General features: G+C 41.2%; 1 protein-coding gene across 1 annotated transcript in view; it reads left to right on the top strand.

The window, feature by feature from the left end:
- The first annotated feature begins 6684 nt into the window (after nt 1-6684).
- Nucleotides 6685-25004, top strand: part of ZDHHC2 (zinc finger, DHHC-type containing 2) — a 122745-nt gene continuing 104425 nt past the window's right edge. The window contains exon 1 of the mRNA XM_006834518.1: nt 6685-6811. Within this exon, the coding sequence (XP_006834581.1) occupies nt 6685-6811 (127 nt within the window). The remainder of the gene's footprint in view (nt 6812-25004) is intronic.

The following is a 25004-nucleotide window of genomic DNA, read 5'->3' as shown; positions in this document are numbered from 1 at the left end:
GAACAGCCCTACTTTAAAAAAAAAAAAAAAACTCAAAAGCTCTCTGTTCTTAAACATAAAAGTGATGCAGATGCCCCCCTTAGATGTAATTTTGCTTTCTTCATTCCTAGGCAGAGAAAGACCCCAGTGACACATTTTATTTTAAGCTAGTTTAGTCATCAGATTTCCCAGCTTGTACTCCTTTCTTTCTGTTCCTTCCCCCACCACCACCCCCTCCAATCAGGAACCTGGTCAGAAGCTAAAACTATACTTAAACATCTGTAAATTATCTTTTTGTATAAGGCCTTGATTAAGAGCAGAAAAAGAGTACACCAGTGTGCTCTGGTATCAGTTCCAGCTATGAAACTAGTACCCATAAATCATGAAAAAGCAAAGTGCCCACTGAGGTTGAAAAAAGTACACAAGAAACCATAGCATTTGCCATCTCAGCAGTGTAATTTGCATTCACACTCTTACCTTGTGATAGAGGCCCATATTTTTGATAAATAATGATTTGCTCCAGCTTATCCTCTGAAGCCTTCCTGAAGCCCTATAAAATGTCCCTATTTCCCCCTCTTTAGGGAGACAGTTAGTGGTAGAGTTTTCCCTGTCTCCTTGCTCTTTCAAATCAGTAATAGAGCTGACCCTTATCTGCTAACCAAAAAAGCTTGTCCCAGAGTCTTAATGGTCTCACATCTATGGCAGGCAGGGAGCTCTGGTTTTGTCCACCATCAAAGTTATCCTTCTCCTCTTGTCAAAACCTAGTTTCTAGAGAACAACTATGCACCAAAGAGCTTCTTTGGTGCATGCATGCTAAGGTCTGTCCAATTAGAGACTACGCAAATAGAAATTGTCATATGTGGCGTTAGAGAGTCTTCCTGAACTATAATTCTTTTTGTTTTTTATGAAGATAAGAGTGATACCTTTGGAGAATTCACTAAAAGTAAGCCATGTCCTTAAAGTGGCTAAAATAAGTTGAAATTATTATATAAATACTTAAAGTAGAACCTGAGACAGCTGAAACCTGTATTAGGTGAAAACCTGCCAGGTAAGGAAAACTCAAACATTTTCCACTAAATAGAGTGATAGAAAACTGCTAAGAATGTACCCAGTCAAAGATGAAAAACTTGAGAGGCCTGGAAAACTACAGCAGCTCCCTCAAGTTTCAGCTCTCGCAGTTTTCACTATATTATAAATATGAACAATTAAACAGCATTTTAGATGTTGTTATTGTTACTGTTGTTAGGAACTCTCAAGTAGGTTCTGATTCACATTGATTCTGTGTACATCAGAATGAAACACTGCCAGGTCCTGCACCATCCTCACAATTGTTGTTATATTCCAGTCCATTGTTGTAGCCATTTTATCAATACATCTCGATGAGAGTCTTCCTCTTTTTCACTGACCCTTTACTTTACCAAGCATGGTGTCCTTCTCCAGGGACTTGCCCCTCCTTATACATGGCCAAAGTATGAGACACAAATTCTCAAATCCTTGCTTCTAAGAAGCATTCTGGCTGTACTTTGTCCAAAACAGATTTGTTTGTTCTTCACCAACACCATAATTGTAATATATATCTACTTTTCCTGTACATGGCTCAACTTTCATATGTATATGAGGCAACTGAAAATGTAATGACTTGGGTCAGGCACACCTTAGTCCTTATAGTGCTATGTTTTCTTTTTAACACTTCTAAGAGGTCGTTGGCAGCAGATTTGCCCAATACAATACGAAGCTTGGTTTTTTAACTGCTGTTTCCTGAGCATTAATTGTGGATCCAAGTACGATGAAATCCTTGACAACTACAAACTTTTCTCCATTTATCATGATGTTGTTTATTGGTCCAATTGTCTAGTGTTTTTAATTTCTCTACATTGAGGTGCAATCCATACTTAAGGTTATTGTCTTTGATCTTCATCAGTAAGTGCTTCAAGTCCTTTCCTGTTTGCTTTCAGCAAACAAAGGTTGTGTCATTTTATATCACAGGTTGTTAATAAGCCTTCCTCCAATCCTGTATGAAGAGGAATGCTGTAGTTTTCTTCATAAAGCCCACCTTTTCTGATTATTGTTCAATATATAGATTGAATAAGTGTGATGAAAGGATACAGCCCTGATTTAAAACAACTCACTATCCCCTGCTCTGTGTATTTTAGATAAATTAAAAAAAATACAGTATCTTTCAAAGATGTTTCACTTGTATATTCTTTCAAAAGCGTAACAATGTGAAATATATGTAGATTTAGAAATCTGTAAGAAAGATGTTTTCTTGTGCTTTAGTGATTATGCAAAGGCTTTTGACTGTGTGGATCATGACAAGGTATGGATAACGTTGTGAAAAGTGGGTATTCCAGAACACTTGATTTTTCTCATGAGGACTTGTACACAGACCAAGAGGAAGTCATTCAAACAAAATAAAGAGACACTGAACAGTTTAAAATCAGGAAAGGTTTGCACCAGTGCTGTATTCTGTCAGCATACTTATTCAATCTGTATGCTGAGTGAATAATCCAAGAAGCTGTATTATATGAAGAAGAACATGGCATCAGAATTGGAGGAAGACTCATTAACAACCTTCAATATGCAGATAATGCAACCTTGCTTGTTGGTAGCAAAGAAGACAAAATACTTACAGATGAAGATCAAAGACTACAGCCTTCAGTATGGGTTGCACCTCAATGTCAAGATATCCTCACCACTAGATAAATGGAGAAAAGATTCAAGTTGTCTAAGACTTCATTTTTCTTGGATCCACCATCAACACTCATGGAAATATTAGTCAAGAAATCAGACAGTGCATTCCATTAGGCAAATCTGTTGCACAAAACCTCTTTAAAGTGTACAAGAGCAAAGATATCAGTTTGAGGGCTAAAATGTGCCTGATCCATGGTATTTTCAATTGCCTCATATGCATGTGAAAGCTGGACAATAAATAAGGAAAACCGTAGAAGAATTGATGTATTTAAGGTATGGTGTTGGAAAAGAACATTGTGAATACCATAGACTGTGAGAAGAGCAAGCAAATCTGTATTGGAAGAAGTACAGCCAGAATGCTCCTTAGAAGCCAGATGGCCGGACTTTGTCTCTCATATTTTGGAGATATTATCAGGAGGGGCCAATCCCTGGAGAAGGACATTATGCTTGGTAAAGTGGAGGGTCAGCGAAAAAGAGGGAGGCCTCCAACGAGATGGATTGGCCCAGTGGTAGCAGCTATGGGCTCCAGTAAGGCAACAATAGTGAGGAGGGCACAGGAGCGGGGAGTGCTTCATTCTGTTGTGCATAGAGTCAAAATGAGTCAGAACCAACTGGACAAAACTTAACAACAACAACAAGATTTAGTCAGACGAGAAGCAGCATAGGGCATTGTTTCATCTAGTATTGAATGAGGCATACTTTGCACTTTCTCCACTGGTTCCAGTGTGGAAATTTACCCCTTACTTTTCATTCCTTAATAGTCTCTATTGACCTTCAAATGCTGGTTTGATCATTTTCATTGTGAAATTATTTCCATTCTGGTTGTTATTAGCTGCCTTAGAGGCACCTCATGGCGACCCAGTGTACAAGTGAATAAAATGAAACACTGACTAATTCTACATTATGTCCATGATAGATTTTGGATCAGACTTTTGTGCTTCATAGGATTTTCATTGGCTGATTTTCAGAAGTAGTTTAGCAGGCCTTTCTTCCTAGTTCATCTTAGTCTGGAAGCTCTGCCAAAACCTGTTCAAAGTCACAGAAAAATGATGTGGCTAAACATGAGATTCATTGACCAAGAATCAAACCAGGTTTCTATATGTGAAACAAAAATCTGCGTCACTGACATAGCAATGTCCTTTCATTCCTGATCTCAAACTCACTGCCACCAAGACCACTCTGACTTGCAGAAACCTTTTTGTATAAAGCAGAACTGCTCCTTTAGGTTTCCAAAACTATGAATCTTTATGGGAGCGAACAACCTCATCTTTCTCCCTCAGCATGGCTGGTGGATTTGAACTGCTGAACTTGCAGATGGCAGTCTAATCCTGATAGGGATTTTAATTCTTATTTTTAATCTCTTCTGAATGTAGCACAATGACAGTGTCCAAAGAAAAACTTGAGGATCCCAGGGCTGTTTCCTTTTTGTATTAATGTACTCTAAAGGGAGTCCTGACATTGCGCTGTATGATAAATGCATCAGACTGCAAGGTCATTTGAACTGCAAGGTCGGTGGTTCAAGCTCACCAGTGGCTCCTTAGAAACCATATACAGGGTCACTATGGGTTGGAATCGACTTGGCAGTACTTAACAACTGCAACAAAGGACACTCAGGAATCCTGTTGTGGAGCTGTTGGATAAGCACTGGACTGCTAACCACAAGCAGTGGTGGTTCAAATCCACCAGCTGCTCCTTGAAAACACTATTCAGGGTTCATATGAGTCTGAACCAACTCGACAGCACTTAACAACACCAATAACAACAACAAATGACACTAAATAAAGTATTAGTATAATGCACAACACCAAAATAAAGTATAAATAAATAAAGTGATACTTCTCTGGGACAGAAATTTTCTCATTTCAGTTATTTGAAGACCCATGGTAACTTAACTGGTATTTTCTATGCATTTTTCAAGAACTATTTTGAAGATGAACTATAAAGAGATTTGGTGTGTGTGTGTGTATTATAGTAGCTATTTCAGGAGAGATTAGTATACAGTTTAATCCAGTTTCAGAAAGATAATCCCAAAGACATAAAATCTTAGATTTCTTTGACTGAATTCATACAAACCAGTACTTTCGTTTTTTCATGTTACAAATGAATATAAAGTAATTTATTTCAACATGATTATAGCGTTGTGAAAACATATTCATTAATATTAATAAGCTGGAGCCCACCATGTATTATGTAGTTCAGATACACTACATTTATTTTAGGTGTTTCCATATGGAATTGAGTGTGCTCATGATGAGATGAAAGCTACTGTTGTTAACTGCCTTGAAGTCTGTTCTGACTCATGACACCCTATATAGGGTTTCTGAAGAGTGGCTGGTGGGTTTGAACTATTGACAGTGATGTTAGAGTCCAATGAAAGTAGAGAAAGGAAAATACCTGAAGCAACCTAGCTTTTTCTAGTTGTTCAGTCATCAAGCCAGGGGTTTGGCCTAACAACCTTAAGTATCACTTTCAGCATTCTAGAACCGCTTTAAAAATCAACTCTGGTAATTAGGAGTTAGGCTGGTAACCTCAAGGTCAGCAGTTCAAAACTACCAGTCGATGAGGTTTACTGCTCCTGTAAAGATTTACAGCTTCGAAAACCCTATGCAAGCTCACTACGAGAAAGGACCAACTCCACTGCACATCACCACCACCACCACACGAAATTGTTGAAGAGGAACCTAACTTGGGGTGTAGACTTTCATTGAAAACACAACAAAATATATTTTTTTAATCTACATAACTTTAGAATTGTCACCACAAAAGAAAAACACTGAAGCAAGAAATGGGCTTAGGAAAGAGTACTTGGAAGCAACCACCAAGCTCTGGGGAAGGATGGTAATAATGATTACTCTTACAGCCACTAAATAATTTAACAGAAGAGTTAATATTCTCAGAGCAAAAAAAAAACTGTGTTTATAACTCTGACGATCCCTGTTTCCTAATTTCTCCACAGTCAGTTTCCCCAGAAGATGGATCGGCATCTCTTCTTAGTGGTGTATTTCCGATTTCCAAAAATTTCCTGCGGTAAAGTAGGCTTCCTTAACGCCCAAACACAATTGTTTCACAGGTTTGGAAACTGGCGCCCTCCTCGCTGCCCTCAGCCTGTTTACCCTGGAGCCACAAGTTGAAGCAAGAATTTGCTAAGCACTATTCATGGACACCAGCTGCTCGTTGGAAACCCCATACAGGGTCTTTATGGGTCGGAATCGCCTTGAGGGCACTTCACAACAACAATAATTCATGGATAACGGCCTTAGCGCCTCAAGGCTTTCTAATGGTGCCTTCATCAGGATGGGCGACTCGCTCCCCACTTGTCCCAGCAGATGAGGGTCCCGTCCGCTGAAACCCTATTTCCGGGACCTGACAGCAAACCTCTACCAGGGAGACAACTGACGCACTCCCCTCCCCCGCGCGCCTCTAAGCGCACAGTGGGGCAGCTCCAGCCACCAAGTGCCGAGAGTTGCAGGCGCAGCGAGAGGGCACCCTCCCTCGTCCTCACACTGCCACCCGCCTCCTCCGGTTTATCCGAATCCAGGGTCAAACGGGGCAAGTTGGGCACCTTCACTCACACATCAAGTGCCCCTGAGGTGCCGAGCGGTGAGGGGCGCACTGGCGGGAAAGGCCCTAGGGCGCAGGGAGACGACCCTAGTCCTTGAAAAGCTGGCTCGAAGGCGCAGCCGGGTAAGCCAGGAGAGGCGGCTGGGGGGTGGGGGGAGGACAGAGCGGGGGCGGAGCGGCGGCTCCCGCCTCCTCCGTAGTCCATCTCCTCCTCCTCGTCCTCCTCTGGCAGTCATCGCCTTGCAGAGCTGAGGAGCCAGGAGTCCACGGCACTGGCTCGGGGCTGCGGGATGGGGAGTTAGCGCCACGGTGGCGGCAGTGGCCGCAGCGCAACCGGCCGCCGCCCCCGGGCCGGTTCCGCCAGGGGCGCCGGGCGCGGCCAGTCAGCCCCAGAGCCAGGCCCGCAGGCGGCGGTGGCAGCAGCGGAGTTGGGCAGGTGGATGCGGCTGGAAGATGGCGCCCTCGGGCCCGGGCAACGTCAAACGGCGGTGCCGGCGGGTGCTATACTGGATCCCGGTTGTGTTCATCGGCCTCCTTTTGGGCTGGTCTTACTATGCCTACGCCATCCAATTATGCATAGGTGAGTGCGCCTCACCCCCCACCCCCATGCTCCTCGCTCCTCACTCCCCGCCGCGGGCCCCGAGACCCTCGCGCGACCTCCACTGGGGCTCAGCCCTCCGGCCGGCGGAAAAAGTGTACAGTCCTGTCAACAGCTCCCTATAAACCCCCTTCGCATCCCACCCGGACAGTACTAGGACTCCGAGAACCTGGGCGTACACATTCTCTTCCTACTCCGGAGACTCCTCTGTCCCCTCCTCCCCCAACACCCCTGAACATTACTCTGGGCTGGATCTCCGCTACACTGGGGCCGAAAGCAGTCTCTGGGCAGCCTCCTTCCTTCCCCACTACCATTTCCTTCCCCAGAACAACTCTCCAGTTACTGTGTCAGCCACCCTAACTCACTAGCAGCCAAGCCAACCCCACCCCAGCCACACCCCCTAGCTGGGCAGTAAAGTACCCGGGAGAACTGTGATCTCCTCTATCAGCATCAGCATCCTTGTTGAGAGATGAGGCCGGGAAGGCTACGATAGGGGCTGCAGGACTAGGCTGGGCCCAGAGTCCGAGCTGTGCCAAACTCTGCCAAGCATGGTAGCCTCGGCCTCTGGTGTCAGACCTACTGTAATTCATCTTTAACATTTTTGTGACCGCCCTGCAAGGCGGTTATGCTGCCTTTATGATTTGAAGATTACCGATTGGACACTTTCTAGTTTAAGGGCAGGGGTGGAGGAGAGATGTTAGAAAGTATTTTCAGACATCAAGTATACAAAACCCTACTTTAGATGTGAGAATCATGGGATGGAGGAAGGGTCACTATCTGAGGTTCTTTTCTTTCAAAGAGCCCAAATCCAAGTTTAGGTTTCTGAATTGGTGGATTCGGGTACTTTCAATGTTAAAATTTTTAAAAAGGAAGAAAGAGAGGAAGAGAAAGAAAGAAGGGATGAAGGGAGAGAGAAAAAGGAAGGAGGGAAGGAAGGAAATTGATTTTGCAGAGCTATTGAATAAAATTACGTTCTTTAATGAAAACTGGCTTCTACCTTCAGAGGTTTCTATGAAAACGATTCGGCCTATGAGAACAGGTGTTAAAACAGAGGTAGCCCTTTGTGTTAATAACACTGTGAATTTTTTTATGTGTGTGTTTGTCATTCCACCTACAAAACTGTCTACATTTTTGCCCTACCAAGCGTTTAGCCTGAGGTGTGAGTAGGAGAAAGATTAACAGTTGAACCTTTCAAATTTAAGCATTTTCAAAGCTTCAAGGATCCAGACATATAATGTTAGCTGGAAACCATCTTATCTCAAAAAGTTGCCCCTTGTGAGAAATAGTAATGTCCAAACCATACACCAAAATAATGACTAATATAAATTTGAAGGGAATGTTATTGTGTTGTTAAATGCCATCAAGTCAGTTCCAACCCATAGTGATCCTGTACAGGGTTTCCAAGGAGTAGCTGATGAGCTTGAACCATCGACCTTGTGGTTTACACTGACATTGCAGTCCTGCACATTAACCTACAGTGCCACATCAGGATCCCTTGAAGGGTATTTTGGTGGTGTTGTTAAAGTGCTGTCAAGTCGGTTCTGACTCATAGTGGCCCTGTTTAGGGTTTCCAAGGAGTGGCTGGTGAGTTTGAACTGCTGACCTTATAGTTCAAACTGATCTTGCTGTCCAGTGCATTAACCCGCAGCACCACAAGAGGACTCCTTGAAGGGAATGATGGTACATGGTGGTTATGTGCCGTGGAGTCAGTTTCGACTCATAGTGACCCTGTACAGGGTTTCCGAGGCTGTAAATCTTTATGGGAGCAGAAAGCCTCAACTTTCTCCAGCGGAACAGCTGGTAGTTTCTAACTGCTGACCCTGAGGTTCACAGCCCAATTCGTAACCACTATGCTACCAGAGCTCCTTGAAGGGACTGTTGCTGTTGTTGTTGTTAAGTGCCGTCAAGTCGATTCAGACCAATAGAACTCTGTATAGGGTTTCTAAGAAGCAGCTGGTGAGCTTGAACCACTGACTTTGCAGTTCAAATGACTTTGCAGTCTGACGCATTAGTCCAATACGCCACACCAGGACTCTTGAAGGGAATAGACACTACTAATTTCATATGGTTTTAAACTTTACTATTATTGCTTTGCTTATTGCAACAAAGACAATTTTTAGTATCAAAAATTAGAATTGTAATAAGAATACTAGTAAAAGGGACTAGACAGTGCATTTTGGTAGATAAAATGTATAGGAAGAAAGCTTCCAGAAGCATTGTGTAATTTTTGTATTGACTTCTAATATAAAATAGTTTGTCTTGCTGTGATACACATGTTATGTTACATAAATATTAGGAGGCTTTATTGTATTTCAGTCCTTCACCCTCTTAAAAACTTGAACAGTTTCAATTAATGTAACTGGTGCAAAGGAGGGAAGACCTATAAAGCCTTGATTATAAAAACAGGCAGCTTATGCTCCTAAATTTTCACATTAAGAAGCTTAGCTTGGTGCAGTATCTCATGTCCATGAGGTATTTAAAGGCAAGGCATGCTTTTCTTCTCTTACAAGCAACTTGACCATGGTCAACTCTACTTTGAAGAGGCAACTCTTTCCCCATCACATTTTGAGTGCCTTCCAACCCAAGGGACTCATTTTCTGGCACTATATCTGACAGTGTTTCTTTGCTATTCATAAGGTTTTCGGTGACTAAATATTCAGAAGTAGTTCATCACTCCTTCTTCCTAGTCTGTCTTCATCTGGAAGCTCATCTGAAACCTGTCGATGATGGGTGACTCTGCTGGTATTTAAAATTCTGGTGGCATAGCTTCCAGAATCACAGCAACTCACAAGCCACCACAGTACACAAACTGACAGACCAGTGGTGGTTGGCTGGTTAGAAGGTTGAAATTAACCATGCAATCTGTTTTTAAACTCCCAAACACACTGCCATTAAGTCAATTACAACTCATAGCAACCCTGTATAGTTTCTGAGGCTGGCAATCTTTATGGGAGTAGAAAGCTTCCTCTTACTCCCTCAGAGAGGCTAGTGGATTCAAACTGCTAGCCTTGTGGTTAGCAGCCCAATGCATAACCCACGACACCACCAGGTACTGGAAAAAATAGCAACCAGTGAAGTAGACACATAAAACCAACCCTCCCCTCCCCCACCCCGCTTCTTGTCACAAAATAAATGAAAATGCCAACCCTCCCACACCCACACCCACCTCTCATCTCCACATTAATTACGTTGTGCAGTGCCCTGCCCCTTGTGGATTATTTAACTCTTGAAAGTTGTGTTTACAATCAGATTTTGCAAATTTCACCTATAAAGCAATGGCCAAAGGTTGACACCAAAGAGTGGAGGTCAGAGTCTGGGAACTGCAATAGGTAAATGAAGAATGGAACAAACAGTTATTTACTTTGATCCTCCTCCTCCATCTGCTGTCAGCTAGGGATGACCCTGAATATAAATTACTCTGTGCCCTTTGCTGAATGAACTGCAATTTAGGAGTAGTACTTATCCTGGTATCCTTGGAAACTGGAGATAATGATTCTCATTACAGTTAGTTTCTATATTTAACATCGTGGATGTATGTGGCTCTCTTGACACTCTTTCCGTTAGCATCATTTTTGTGTTTGTCTTTCATGAAAATAAACTCATATCTCTTTCTAGAATGTGTATACATATGTTGTATGAGAATCAAGGGGTAAGTTTGCTTCTGACTCTGTCAAAGGAAAAATAAAATTGGATTGTCATACTGGCAATCATTCAGTTCATGATTATCCAGTTTACTTATTAATGAAGACCTTTATTCATACTATTCCTTCCCCTCCTTTCTTCACTCCCTTACCCCTTTCCACTCTCCCTGCCACCCCTCCCCTCCACCCCTGGTTTCTTTTGTGTGTTATCTATCTTTGGTTCCTGTAATTATTAGTTAGCTCATTTGTCATAAAGTAATATATATTCAAAGGGTAGAGTTTATACTTTAGGCAGCAGAATTAAAGGGAGTAAGGGTAATTTAAAGCCTCAGGAATATCATGACCACCACTCATCTGTCAGTTTGTCATTCTGTAGTGGCTTGTGTGTTGCTGGGAGCTGGAAGTTATGCCACCGGTATTTTACATACCGGCAGGGTCACACTTGTTGTTAAGTGCCGTAGAGTCGGTTCCGACCCAGAACAATCTTGCATAAGATTTCTGAGGAGCAAGCTGGTGAGCTTGAACCAATGATCTTGTACTTCAAACCGACTTTGCAGACCAGCGCCTTAACCCACAGCATCACACCAGGACTTCAGGGTCACAAAGAGTGGACAGGCTTTAGCAGACTACGGAGAAGGAGAGGTGGACCACTTCTGAAGGGTTAGATGGATCAACACAGCGGCAACAAGGGGCTCAAACAACAACAATTGTGAAGATGAAACAGGGCTGGGCAGTGCCTCATTCTGCTGTACACAGGGTCTCCATGAGTTGGAACCAACTTGATGGTACCTAACAACATGGCTTCTATGTTTTACAGATCAGTCATGGCAGTTGATATGTTGCATTTGCATGTAAGCAGCAAGAATTTTCCCTTTTAAATGCTAACATTTAAAATTTTTTTACCTATTTTTTGCTACTATTTATTTTGTTATAATTTCAACTTTACAGAAAAGTTTTGACAATAGTACGACAGCTTACCCATACTTCTTTTTAACCACTTTTGTGATCTTTTTTTCTAAAATGCATCACACACTTCCTTGCTACAAAGTTTTTGCTATTGTGTTATAATGCGTTTCTGAGTTTGCTTAGGGTTTTACTGAAGTCATTTAAAAAATTCATGGAGGATCATTCAGGCTAACTTCCTCCCTCATTTGTAAATGAAAAATTTATATGTTCGACCTCAAGGTTCAAACTGTAAGGTCAGCTGTTCAAACTCACCAGCCACTCCTCTGAAACCCTATGCAGGATCTCTATGAGTCAAAACCGGCTCAACGGTAATTAACAACAACAATAATGTCCTGTAACAGAGCCCTGGTAATGTCTCATTTTTCCCTGGTCCCTCTTCTTTCACAGGGTCTAAAGAATTAGTCCCACAGAGTCACAGCTTCTCAGTCACACACAAACAATAAGCATTCACTTAGAAGCTCTTTATTGCAAAGCAAAAGAACACTTCAGAGAGAGAAGTGGTTTTGTCTCCGTGAGTGAAGAAAACCTGGTAGAATTGGGGAGCATAGATTAGATTAGGTAAAACCCTTTGGGGTTGGGGTGCACTAGCTTATAAAGGTATGGGGTCTCATCCTCTAAGGGTTAGCTAACGCATATTGCTTAGGGAGAGTGGTATATTGAATAGTCATTGCTTTTTAGTAATGGAATGGAGTGCCTTCTTTTCAGCTCTAGGTGTTATCTTCATGGGTTGTCTGCCTGCAGCCAGCTGCTTCTATTAGAGTTTCAGGTCCTGATAGCTTTATCTGTTTCTCCTGGCTGTTCTTCTCAGTGTTACTATTCTTGTTGGACTAGAGATGTCCTCTCCACCTTTCTTGATCCTTGTTTAGTAGGAGAGGCCTCAGGGCAAAGGGGTGGATATGAAGCCAGAACAAAAGAGGCCCAGGGCCCAGGGGTTCTAAACTGTCCCTGACAGTAACAGAGTGGCTAACACACTTAGCTACTAACTGAAAGGTTGATGGCTCAAATCCATCAGCCACTCCATGGGAGAAAGATGTGGCAGTCTGTTTCCATAAAGATTACAGGGTTGGAAGCCCTATACACAGATCTATTATGGCACTATAGGATAAGCATTAGACCACAAAGTCGGCAGTTCAAACCCACCAACCCATCTCAGAAACCCTATACAGGATTGCTATGAATTGGAACTAACTCAACAGCACTTACTAACAGCAACATGTCCAACTGAGGTGTCAGCAGTGACTTCAGCTGCTGTGGTGTGAAAAGTTTAATATGTCTTCATATTCCTGCCAAACCCTTCACTAAATTTCTCTGGCCCTAGGAAGTTGTTTTAGCACCTTTATCACTGTTGTTTATAAAACAACCTTTACCACTGTTGTTTAATGATGTTTTTAATGAGCTTTAGCAGAGCTCTGAAAATAACCTAAGAGCTTTTGCACACTATTAAAGTTTTAGAGGACTTTTTAGTTTAGCCTAGATATTAAACACAAGTATGTTAAGCTTTACAGGCCATATGGTCTCTACTGCAGCTACTCAACATGGTAATTGCAGGACAAAAGCAGTTGTAGGTAATACTTAAACAAATGGGTGTGGCTGTGTGCCGATAAAACATCATTTACAAAAACAGTTGGCTGGCCAGATTTGGTACTCTAGAGTGTGTTAGACGTTAGACCATTAGAATATTGGGAGTTTGCTCTCAGTTTTGCCATCTTTACTAATAAATATCCCTCAAAATGACTGTCAGTCTCTTACATTACCCAGTGGTTATTGAAGATTCTCAAGAATTAAAATAATGGGTGTCATTGTGAAAGATAAAGAATCATATTTTTCTTTCTTTAAGCAAGCAAACAAACATTGTTAAGGATAAAATATATAAAACCTCATACTTTGTGGTGAGACCTGGGGACAAAGACATAGCCACAGAGGACTAGACCTGAGAGTGAAGCATCCAGCTGATATAAATTGGAGACACACAAGAATGCCCAAACTTGTAGATAGTACCCATTCAACCTAGCTTCAATGGCTTGATGATCAGAACTCGACTAGAGGGGAAAAAAATTAATTTGATAAAGGAAACAAGTGTAAATTGCTACAATTTGAGGAACTTGACCTATACTTATGGATGTAATAGCTCAAAATATCAACTGAGAGGGAAGGAGTCTTCACACCAAGGATCAATCCTATCCCTTCTGTATACACGGTTGATAGGGACAGGCAACTTAAGACATTGGCTACCTAAAATGTGGTGGGAGGGAGGGCTGTAAAGGCACAAAGTGGCTGGTTTACAAGTTTTCAAGAGGGAGTTTAGTTTCAGAGTGTGCGGGGGGAGGGTAGAATCCCCACTGAATAGTTTTCATCTTGTCTAGATAGGTCTGATGAAAGGAGATAGAGATAAGATTCTTATGAATCAATACTAATTGTTATCATGACTAATTTAAATTGTCACAACTGTAAAAGTAGAAGTTTTGTAACAAAAATGGGGGAGTGGTTAATCTTACAGTCCAAGAACAGAGCACCCTAGCACTATCAAGGGAGAAGAGCACAAGCAGAATTGTGGGACCCTCCGGGGAAGAAGCAACACCAGAGGTGGAGGCAGAGATGATAACATAGAGAGATAGAGCAGCTGAGGACTCCAGACTCATGGAAAGAGAAAGGTGTGTGCTGGCAGCCAGGAGGCAGACTTGCAAAATGTGCCCTTGGGTTGTTTAAATGATTATATATTGCTGAGTGTTTATGTGTACATCGTCACCTGCAAAACAAACAAACAAGCAAAAATCCCAGAGAGAATAGAAGCAAATACTGTTAAATGATGGTGAACAGAGGGGATTGTAATCATTGCAATGAAACGATGAGTGTAAAGCTGACGTTCTCCCATGTAAACTATCACTCAATTCACAATAAAAACTTTAAAAACAAAAATACCTCATACTTTGATCCTCTTAACTTATGGTCTACCATTAATTCAAGACCACTGCAAACTCAAGGACAGTGCCTGAATGGTGCTCTAAATTGCCTTTCAAAGTGAAATGAATTGGATTCACACAGAGAAAGATATATATATATATATATTGTGTGACGGCATATAACAACAACAACAAATATTGTGTGTGTGTGTCTTTAACAAACAGAAATTTATTCTTTCACAGTTAAAGAGGCCCGAAGTCTGAATTCAGATCGCCAGTTCTGGAAAAACGTTCTGTCTCCCTCCAGCATTTTTAGGCCCAATTGGAGATCTCCATGTGTCTTGGTATCAATCTTTCCCTGGTTTGAGTAGCTTCACAGAGCAGGGACCCCAGGTCTAAAGGACACATTCCATTTTTAGCTTTTTTTCTTGGTAGTAGGATTCTTGTTATTTGTAAACTATCGTTTAAAAAATAAAATCAACAAACAGATGATCCACGAAAGAGAATATTACTACCTGTAATTATTAACAGAGTGCAGTGGCTTCGTACGATAAGCACCGGATTGCAAATCACAACATCCATAGTTCGAGCCCACCAGCAGCTCCTTGGGGAAAAAATGAGATTTTCTGCTCCTGTCAAGGTTTAAAACTTCAGAAACCCTATACTGGATCGCGATGAGTTGGAACTGTCTTGTTGGAACTTAACAACACAATTATCAACGTTAATTATACACCCATAAAGGAGCATGGAGTCCTCGTATGGCATTGTGGGCTAATGCACTGGGTGGCAAAGTCAGTGATTCAAGCTCACCAGCCACTCCTTGGAAACCCTATACAGGGGTCACTATGGATTGGAACTGACTCGGTGGCACTTAACAACAAACAAAGGAGAATGGTGGCTCTATAGAATAAACACTGGACTGTGAAACAGAAGATCAGCAGTTCGAGCCTACCAGCTGCTTCTTGAGAGGAAAGGAGGAAAGATGAGGATGTCTGCTGCCACAAAGATTTACAGCCTCAAAAACCCCATACAGGGTTGCTTTGAGTCAGAATCAACTTAATGGCACTTAATAACACCAGCAATCCATAAGAAATAAGCACGTTAAGAACATGTCATGCCTAAATCACTTTGGAAATTATTTCTTGCTGACATTGTTAATGACTTTTGTGGATATTATCAAATATTTTGAAGATTTGAAATTATGGAATAGAGGGATAAAAGCTCAACATTTCTTTAAATCCCAAATTCAAATGTATAAAATTGGATGCCCTCCCAAATCCTTGATGTGTGCTACCATTTGACTTTAATATAAATGCTGTTGTTGTTAAATGCCATCAAGTCAATTCCAACTCAACCTTGTATAGGGTTTGTGAGGAGTAGCTGGTGGTTTGAACCACCAGTTTTGTGCTTAGCAGTCCTGTGCTTATCCTATAGTGCCACACTAGGCTGGTCCCTGGGAAAGGAGGGAAAAAGGAGATTTTACTTATTGCTCTTGGTTTCATCTAGTGTGTCTTGGGATTTATTTTCTTTTGATGTATGCAGGATTACTGTTTGTGCCAGAGTGTGTATCTTTTCACCATACTTATTCAATCTTTCGCTAAGCAAATAACCTGAGAAATTGGATTATATGAACATGGTATCAGGATTGGAGGAAGACATTTAAAAACCGGTGATAAGCAGATGACACAATGTTATTTTCTAGAAGTGAAGAGGACTTGAAATACTTACTGATGAAGATCAAAGACTGCAGCCTTCAATATGGATTGTACCTCAATTTTAAAAAAATGAAAATCCTCACAAATGAACTAAATAAATAACATCATGATGTCCTGGTGTAGCGCTGTGGGCTAATGCGTCAGACTGCAAAGTCATTTGAACTGCAAGGTTGGAGGTTCAAGCTCACCAGCTGCTCCTTGGAAACCCTATGTAGGATCGCTATGGGTCGGAATCGACTTGATGGCACTTAACAACAACAACAAACAACAGAGAAAAGAGTGAAGTTGTCAAAGACTTAATTGTGCTTGGGTCCACAATCAATATTTATATAAACAGCAGTAAAGAAATCAGAGGTTGTATCGTGTTAAGTCTGCTGTGAAAGTCCTCTTTAAAGTGTTAAAGAGAAAAGATGTCACTTTTGAGGACTAGTTTACACCTGACCCAAGCCATGGTATTTTCAATAGTTTCATGTGAATGTGGGGTCCTGGTGTGGTACTGTTGAATGGACGGCTAACCACAAGTTCACCTCCACCATCCTCTACTCAGAAACCCTATACAGGGTCACTATGAGTCAAAACTAACTTGATGGCACTTAACAACAACATATGCATGTGAAAGGACAATGAATAAGAAGGCCTGCAGAAGAATCTGTGACAATATTGCAAGTACAAACACATCTTAGAATAAGTGCAGTCAGAATGCTCCATAGAAGCCAAGATGGCATGACCTTGTCTCTTGTATTTTGAACACGTTGTTAGGAGGGACCAGTCCCTGGAGAAGGACGTCAAGGTCAGCAAAAAAGAGCAAGATCCCCACCGAGATGAACTGACACATTGGCAGCAACAACACGTTCAAACATAACACTTGTGAGGATGGCGCAGGACCTGGCATTGTTTCATTCTGTTTTACATGTATGAGTTGGATCTGACCCAACGATACCGAACAACATTGTTGTGTTAAATAAAAGCTCAATTCATTAATCTTTTTATCATTTTATTTACTTTTATTCAACCCAGTTTATATGTGAAAACATCCATTTGCAAATATAAAGTCAGAGAATATTATCATAGCAATTAAAGTTCAATTTAAACTAAGGTTTGTTGTATGCAGTTTTGCTTTCAAAAGCTTATGCTTCTCATCCATGCTATAAAGTACTTGCAAAGTGTTTCTAGTAATTAAACATAAGTTAAGGAAATGGTTTCTTAAATCAAGACTATCATCACTAGAGAAGGTGTGTTTCCACACAGTTAGAAAGAGATCAGCTTTTGAAGGGTTTAAGTAGGGGTCATTCAACCACATTTACTGACTTGTTATGTGTTAACCACTTTCACCACAGAGATGTTTAGAAGAGATGTTTCCTAATAGCTGTTTCTAATAGCCTGGGAGGAAAATGCTCTGGAAAAAGACTAATTAATGTCTTCTGCCCAGTTTCAGCATGGGGAGAGGGATTGTTACCTTTCTGAATGCCTCATTTGCAACAACGTCAGAGAGGTTGTTGTTAAGTGCAATCGAGTCGTCTCTGACCCATAGCAACCCTCTATAGGGTTTCCGAGGAGCAGCAGGTGAGCTTGAACCACTGACCTTGCAGTTCAAATGGCTTTGCAGTTTGGCGCATTTACCCACAGCACCACACCAGGACTCAGAGGTAGGAAGACAGAAATGGAAATAACCTAATCCTAGTAGCATCATGGTGCTGTGGGTTAATGAGCCAGACTGACATTTGAACTGCAGAGTAGGTAGTTCAGACTTGTCAGCTGCTCCTTGGAAACCCTATACAGGGTTGCTATGGGTTGGAACCAAATCGACGGCATTTAACAACAGTAACAGTAGCATCATGGTTACCAGTCAGGCTGCAAACCTCAAAGTCAGTAGTTTGAAACTACCAGCTTTTCTGCAGGAGAAAGATAAGGCTTTCTGCGCCCATAAAGATTTACAGCCTCTAAAATACACGGTACCTATGAATCGAAACCAACCCCACTGCACATAACCACCACCATCAGGAACTTGTGAGTTGGCTTCTGGTCCAATACTGGATCAAAAGAATGTCAATAAAGCAGGTAAAAATAGCTTATAGGAGAGCATTTAATTAGTAATGAATCTCAAATCTTGCCATAAATCCTACCTCATATAATTACCTCAGAGGAAGATTATAACCAGAATATTTTGCCCCTGCTATATAAGCTGAAAGTCTGGTAGCGTAGTGGTTACAAATCAGGCTGCGAACCGCAAGGTCAGCAGTTTGAAACTACCAGCTGCTCTGCGGGAGAAAGATGAGACTTTCTGCTCCTGTAAAGATTTACAGCCTTGGAAACCCTGTTCAAGGTCACTATGAGTCGGAACCGACTCCACGGCACATAGCAACAATAACATAAGCTAAATGTTCATTTCAGTTCCCTCACTTCTTATCTAATGTTTCAGCCACTTTTACTCATCTCCCAGGGAACATCATGAATACAACTCATTTGAATCCATGGGAAGACTGAAGAACTTATATTAGAAAATGGGTAGGAACCAAGAGAAGTTAGACGAAGCATGACTGACATCTTATTGGAGAAACTGTCATGTGAAAGAAATACTGCCCTGGTGGCCTGCCATCATGGGATACTGGAGCCCAATTACTCCCTAAGAGTTTGTAAAGATGGGTCCATTGTCATAGACCTGGGCAGGAACATTCAGGTGACTGAGCTGAGAGATAAAGTAATAAATTATGATTGCCTAAGAATTTTTCTTTCTAAATTATTATATATTCTGTAATACTCTGTAGCATTTTTCATTAATTTGCCTTCTCATCTGAATTTGAAATTTAGACTTAGTTATAAATATTAGTGCCTTGTTGTTGTTGTTGTTAAGTGCCGTCGAGTCGGTTCTGACCCATAGCGACCCTGTATAGAGTTTCCAATGAGCAGCTGGTGAGCTTGAACTGTCCACCTTGGAGTTCAAACAGCTTTGCGTTGGCACATTAACCCACAGCACCACACCAAGACTCCATTAGTGCCTTAAGCACTATAAAATCCATTTTCACTTAGGAGATACTCTTGAGCAAAAATGTATGCTACATTTATTATCTTAGTACTTCTCTCTACTCTAAAATATTTGACAGTGGTTCATTTTAGATATGTTTTGATTGAATTTTAACACAAATGAAGAAATGCTTTATAGGTGAGAGTTTTCTTTCATTGCCAGTGTTTCTCTACAGTATCCTGGAATTTCCTCTTCATGGGAAGTGTATAATTAGCATTCTTCTGACACTTAAATAATTTGATTTTTTTTTTTTAATTTGGTTCACTACTAGAAGACAGAAAAGGAGCTCTGATAGCATAGTGGTTACAGCAGTTCAAAACTACCAGCTGTTCCACAAGAGAAAGATGAGGCTTTCTGCTCTCATTAAGATTTACAGCCTCAGAAACCCTATACAGGGTCGCTATGAGTCGGAACCGACTCCATGGCTCATGACAACAACAACAGAAGACAGAAGTTTGCTGTCCTTAGAGGAACAGAAGGTTCTAGAAGAGTGCATTCACAAAATACACACGAAACAAGAAACAAACAACAAAAAACCTTTTCTCTAAGATATCTTTTAAAACCAAGTACTCAAAGAGTAAAATAGTTTCACAGTAGTTTGTCTATCTTCATAATTATCTTATAGCAGGTATTATTGCTAAGTGCCATCGAGTCAGTTGTGACTCAAGCGTCTCTGTGTAGAGTTTCCAAGGAGCAGTTGGTGGGTTTCAACTACTCACCTTGTAGTTCAAACTGACCTTGTGGTCTAGTGCATTATCCTGTAATGCATTATCAGCACTCCCTAACAGGTATAATCCTTATAAAAAAGAGTCGCTATAGTTTTCTGTGGTGTTATAGGCTAAGCACTGGACTGCTAACCACAAGTCAGCCATTCAGACCCACCAGTCACTTCTTGGAAACCCTTCATAGGGTCAAACTCGACTCCACAGCACTTAGCAACAGCAAGTACCTTATAGATTTATTTGACAACGGTTCAGTGAATTTAGGTTATCTGTTTTCTTATATATGAATACTTTTAAATTTCTGTCTCTGATTATTACATAATGTATAAAATGAATTTTCATTGTATTTGAAGGGTATGTGTGGAATGTGTGACTTAAAACCACACTGAATTATGTCCTTGATCCTTTAGGAAACCCAAGGGTCATCTCAAAGAGCTGAATCTAAAGAGTGCCTCTCATTAAATTCGGAAGGGAGCTGAGTTGTTGTTGTTAAGTGCCGTGGCGTCGGTTCTGACTCATAGCGACACTGTGCAGGGTTTCCGAGGCTGTAAATCTTCATGGGAGCAGAAAGCCTCGTCTTTCTCCCACGGAACTACCAGCTGAGGAGTAGTGTGATTTAAAACTCAGTCTCTGTAATACATTGTATGTAATTCAGATTAGAAGTACTTCTGTAAGAAAGGTAACCTTCAACAGGTGGTCAAACTTGGGGCACAGTGATTGATACCTGAGTATATCTTTCAGTAATAAGCTTCTAATGTAAAGTCATAAGCCTGTTCTGCATTACAGGGTCTAATTTGTGATCAAGTTTATTCATAAGTGGGCAACTCCATGTGACATGTTTCAGAAAGAATGGCAGTAAGAGATTTATGTACTTAACCAAGATTAGTGACTAATCTCCCAGAGAATCTCCAGGGAGGCCAGTGAATGCGAATGAAATGTAGAGACCAGTTCCACTTAATAGGGATTTTCATTATAGCATATTTCAAATGAAATGCAGCTTATTCCAGGAATTGTGCATACTCGAGTAGACTTCAACTCATACCAAGCCTATAGGACAAAGTACATCTGCCCCATAGGGTTTCCCAGGGTGTAACCTTGATGGAAATGAATTGCCACATCTTTCTCTTGTGGTGTGGCTGCTGGGTTCAAACTGCCAGCCTTTGGATTAGCAGCTGAGTACTTAAACTCTGAGCCATCAGAGCGCCTTGTGATTCATCATGTGCCCCCATAAACTTGCATTTTAACACATGATACAAAATCTAAGAATTGAATACATTGCAACCATCTGAAATTTACTGAGCAACTTTTAATTTATTAATTCATTCAAAAATACTCATTGATTACTCTAGAGCTTACATTCTAGTTGGAGAGAGGAAGACAACCATAATTAGCATAGTGGTTATGAATCAGGCTGCGAACCTTAAGGCCAGCAGTTCGAAACTACCAGCCACTCCGCGGGAGAAAGATGAGGCTTTCTACTCCCGTAAGGATTTACACCCTTGGAAACCCTGTACAGGGTCACTATGGGTCGGAACCGACTCGACGGCACTTAACAACAACAACAATAATTTGTTTAGAGGGTCGTAAGTGTCATGACAAAAAGAAAAGCACAGAGCTGGACAAGACAGGTTGGGAATACCTTGGAAAGTTTGCAATTTAAAATAAGGTGGCCATGGGAGCCTTTTTGATTGGGTGAAATTTCTGCAGACTTGAAAGAGCTGAGGGCTTTAAGCATAGAGGAAGAGAACATCTTATGCAGAAAGAAGAACAGTACAAAAGCTCTGAAAGCAGGAATATGGCATGTTTGAGGAAAAACAAGCACGTATTGTGACTGAGAGGAAGGGAGTCGGTAACAAGGTCAGAGAAGATGACAAGTTCCTTCAACTTTATTTGGCATGAAATGAGAATCCGTTACAAGGTTTTGAGTAGAGTAGTCTCTTATTTTAAAAGATCACCCTAGCTACTATGTAGACTCGGTTACTGTATCAGCCCAGGTTAGATCAATGGTGATACAAATCATGGTGATGAGAGGTGGTTAGATTCTGGATGTATTTTCCCAAAGTAAAGACAACAATGTTGTCCTGATAGTCAGATGTGAGATATAAAACAAAGATGTGAAAATAATTCCAATGGTTTGGGCCTGAACAATTGCAAGGGTCGAGATCAGTTGAGATGCCGAAGGCTGTAGATAGAACAAGTTTGTGTGTGTGTGTGGCAGTGGTGAGTTTTGATCCGTTTTGGCTGTGTTGACATTGAAACAGACGCTGAGTAACCAGTTGAGTAAACAGTTTGGTACTGGGAAGAGAGGTGTGATCTGCAAAAATTAACTTGAGAATCATCAGCATATAAAAATAAAAAGCATATGAATGGATTTAAAGATTTAACACTGGATACATTCATTCCAACAAGGGAGTGAAAATCAATTGAGCAGAGGACCAAAGATCACCAAGATTATGAATTCAGGAGATGAGTAGGAACCAGCAATGACTGAGAAGGAGCAGCAAAGGAAGTGAAGGAAAACTGAGAGAGTCTGGTGACATAAAGCCTAAGGAGTAAAATGTAACAGAGATGAGGGAGTAATCAGTTTTTAACAAATGTGCTCATATGTCAAGTCAGATACGTATTTAGAGTTTAACAATGCTAACCCAAAAGTTGGTGGTTCAAAGCCACCAGCCACTCTATGGGCAAAAGGTGTGACAGTCTACAACCATAAAGATTACAGCCTTAGAAATCCGATGAGGCAGTTCTTGGTCCTGTAGATTCATATCAGTTGGAATTGACTCAATGGCAGTGAGTTTGGTTTTAGCAGTATCCTTGGGGATTACCAGTGTCACTGGAGCAATTTTTAATTACCTTGCTCTTTCATGGTTCAGTAGAAAAACTGTTGGGGCAGGAGACTATGAAGAATACGTTTTTGTCCATGTGGCAGCCTTCATTATTAGGGAGCATGTCCCTCATGACGACTATGGTGCTAGGGCAGGAAAGTTGAGAGCTGCTGGTTTACAGTACATAGTCAAGAATTCAACAACAGGCTTTGACCAAACAAAGCCCAGAGCCCTAAAGTTACATGCTAGAAATTTAATCTTTTTAAAGAACAATATGTTAGCAAGGACAACAGTATACAAACTGGGCAAACTAGCTAGTGGGATGAGGTGGGGGTACCCAGTACATACCTGCTTATGTAAATGTGTCAATAACCTTGCTGTTGATTATGAACTAGTTTTCCATCCATAGCACAGAGACTAGAAAATGACTCATGAGTGATGGATGAACAGCAAGGTATTTGTATTTCGTGCATAGATGGAGTTAATGAAAATGGTATTAGGAACACAAAGGTAAGATCCATACAGAGAAGTTGGGACAGGAAATATAAGATGCTGCTCACAGATAAAACAAAGGAAGAGACCCAGTCCAAATGTTGATGATTATCTTGTTCAGTTTCTTACATAATTTTTAGGAACTTCTCATGTAGGTTAATGAATACATCTCTTAGATGTCATCAAAAGGTATTTGTGTAACATTGCACAACTAGAATATACTGTGCCTTTTGGCCATGGCAGTGCAAAACTTTCATCTTTGGGCTGCTGGTTTATGGTTATGTCAAGTTTATTTTTGCTGCAACTGAATATGTATACAGTTACAGCCGTTTCTGCCAAGTAGGCCATGCCAATGCTGTAGGTAAATGCAGAGGATGACAAGGCCATGATTTGCTGCAAGTAAGAAGGAAAAAGTGTGGTATAGTTAGAGCCGGAATTAAAGATCATGTGTGTGAGAACTTTACTGCATGAAGATATGACTGGGATGCTTCAACAGTGACCCAGCACTAAAGTGTGAGACGTGAATACACAGTTTGATTACTCTTACATTTTTTAATCAAGATTGTGGCCCAGTGCTGTGCTGCAGTGATTACTGCTGGCGGAGTGTTGTTGTAAATCTCTTGACCCATCCTTTCAAGTATGCCACTGTTAATTCTGTTCTAAGGAACATGGTAAGCACAAAGGTCCAGATGGCAGCCTTTTACAGTTCCTTTCTCTGGTGAGTTGTGGCACTGTGGGTTAATGTGCCAGACTGCAAAGCCGTTTGAACTTCAAGGTCGGCGGTTCAAGCTCACCAGCTGCTCCTTGGAAACCCTGCTCCTTGGAAGGGTCGCTATGGGTTGGAATCAACTCAATGGCACTTGACAACAACAAGTGTAAAATAATTCATACGGCTGGAAGTATTGGTTTAATTTTAAAATGTGTTCTCTGCACATGTTCCCAGCAGGTATCAGCTAACCCTGGGAGGTAGCTTTAGAAAGCTGTCTTTCTAAAACTGTTTCCTAGGAGAAGCAAACAGGAAGCATTCGTTTTTTCTATTTAATAGATCAGTTAATGTCTAGTAGTGAAAAAAATTAAGTATTCACAGTATTATCCTCTCTGTGCTAATTCTGAGTATACCAGATAATTAAAAGATGAATCTAATGACAACAAAATGCACATTACAAAAATTGTTTCAATCTGATCCTTTAAATTTTCAAAGCAATGAAATAACTAAGAGCAAGAAGCTTTTGCTTGCTACCAATAAATAACCCGTTGTCGTCAAGACAATTCCAACTCATAATGACGTTAGAGGACAGAGTAGAACTGTTCCACAGGGCTTCCAAGGGAGGCCTGGTGTGGCGCTGCAGGATAATGTGCTGGACCTCAAGGCCAGTTTGAATCTCAAGGTCAGTGGTTCAAACCCACCAGCCATTCCTCGGAAACCGTACACAGGGTCGCTATGGGTAGGAACCAACTAGACAGCACTTAACAACAATAACAATCTTGATACAGACTGCCACATCTTTCTCCTGTGAAGCTGCTGATGGGTTCAAACTGCCTTCCTGTCAGGTAACAGCCAAGCACTTAACTACTCACCACCAATAAATAATGCATAAATGCATAGATAAGGAAGATGAGTCGTTACATTGGGCAAGATAATCATTAAGGTCCTCTCAATCCTAAAATTTTGGTTCTGACTAATGAGAATGTTTTGGGATCTAAAATACCTCCTGGACCTTGCATTGATGGTTGTTGTTGCTGTTAAGTGCCATCGAGTCTGTTCCGACTCGTGGCAACTCTGTAATGGGTAAACAACACTTATGTGAAAACCAGGAAAATGATCAATGCTCAGAGTGTGGTGCACCTTAGATTCAAGTGGTCTATGTCGGTCACATGGATTCCTGGTGTGG

Source organism: Chrysochloris asiatica, unplaced genomic scaffold (genome assembly GCF_000296735.1).
Source record: "Chrysochloris asiatica unplaced genomic scaffold, ChrAsi1.0 scaffold00011, whole genome shotgun sequence".
Taxonomy (NCBI): Eukaryota; Metazoa; Chordata; class Mammalia; order Afrosoricida; family Chrysochloridae; genus Chrysochloris; species Chrysochloris asiatica.
Note: the sequence above shows the minus strand (reverse complement) of the source record. Positions and strands in the feature narration are given on the sequence as shown.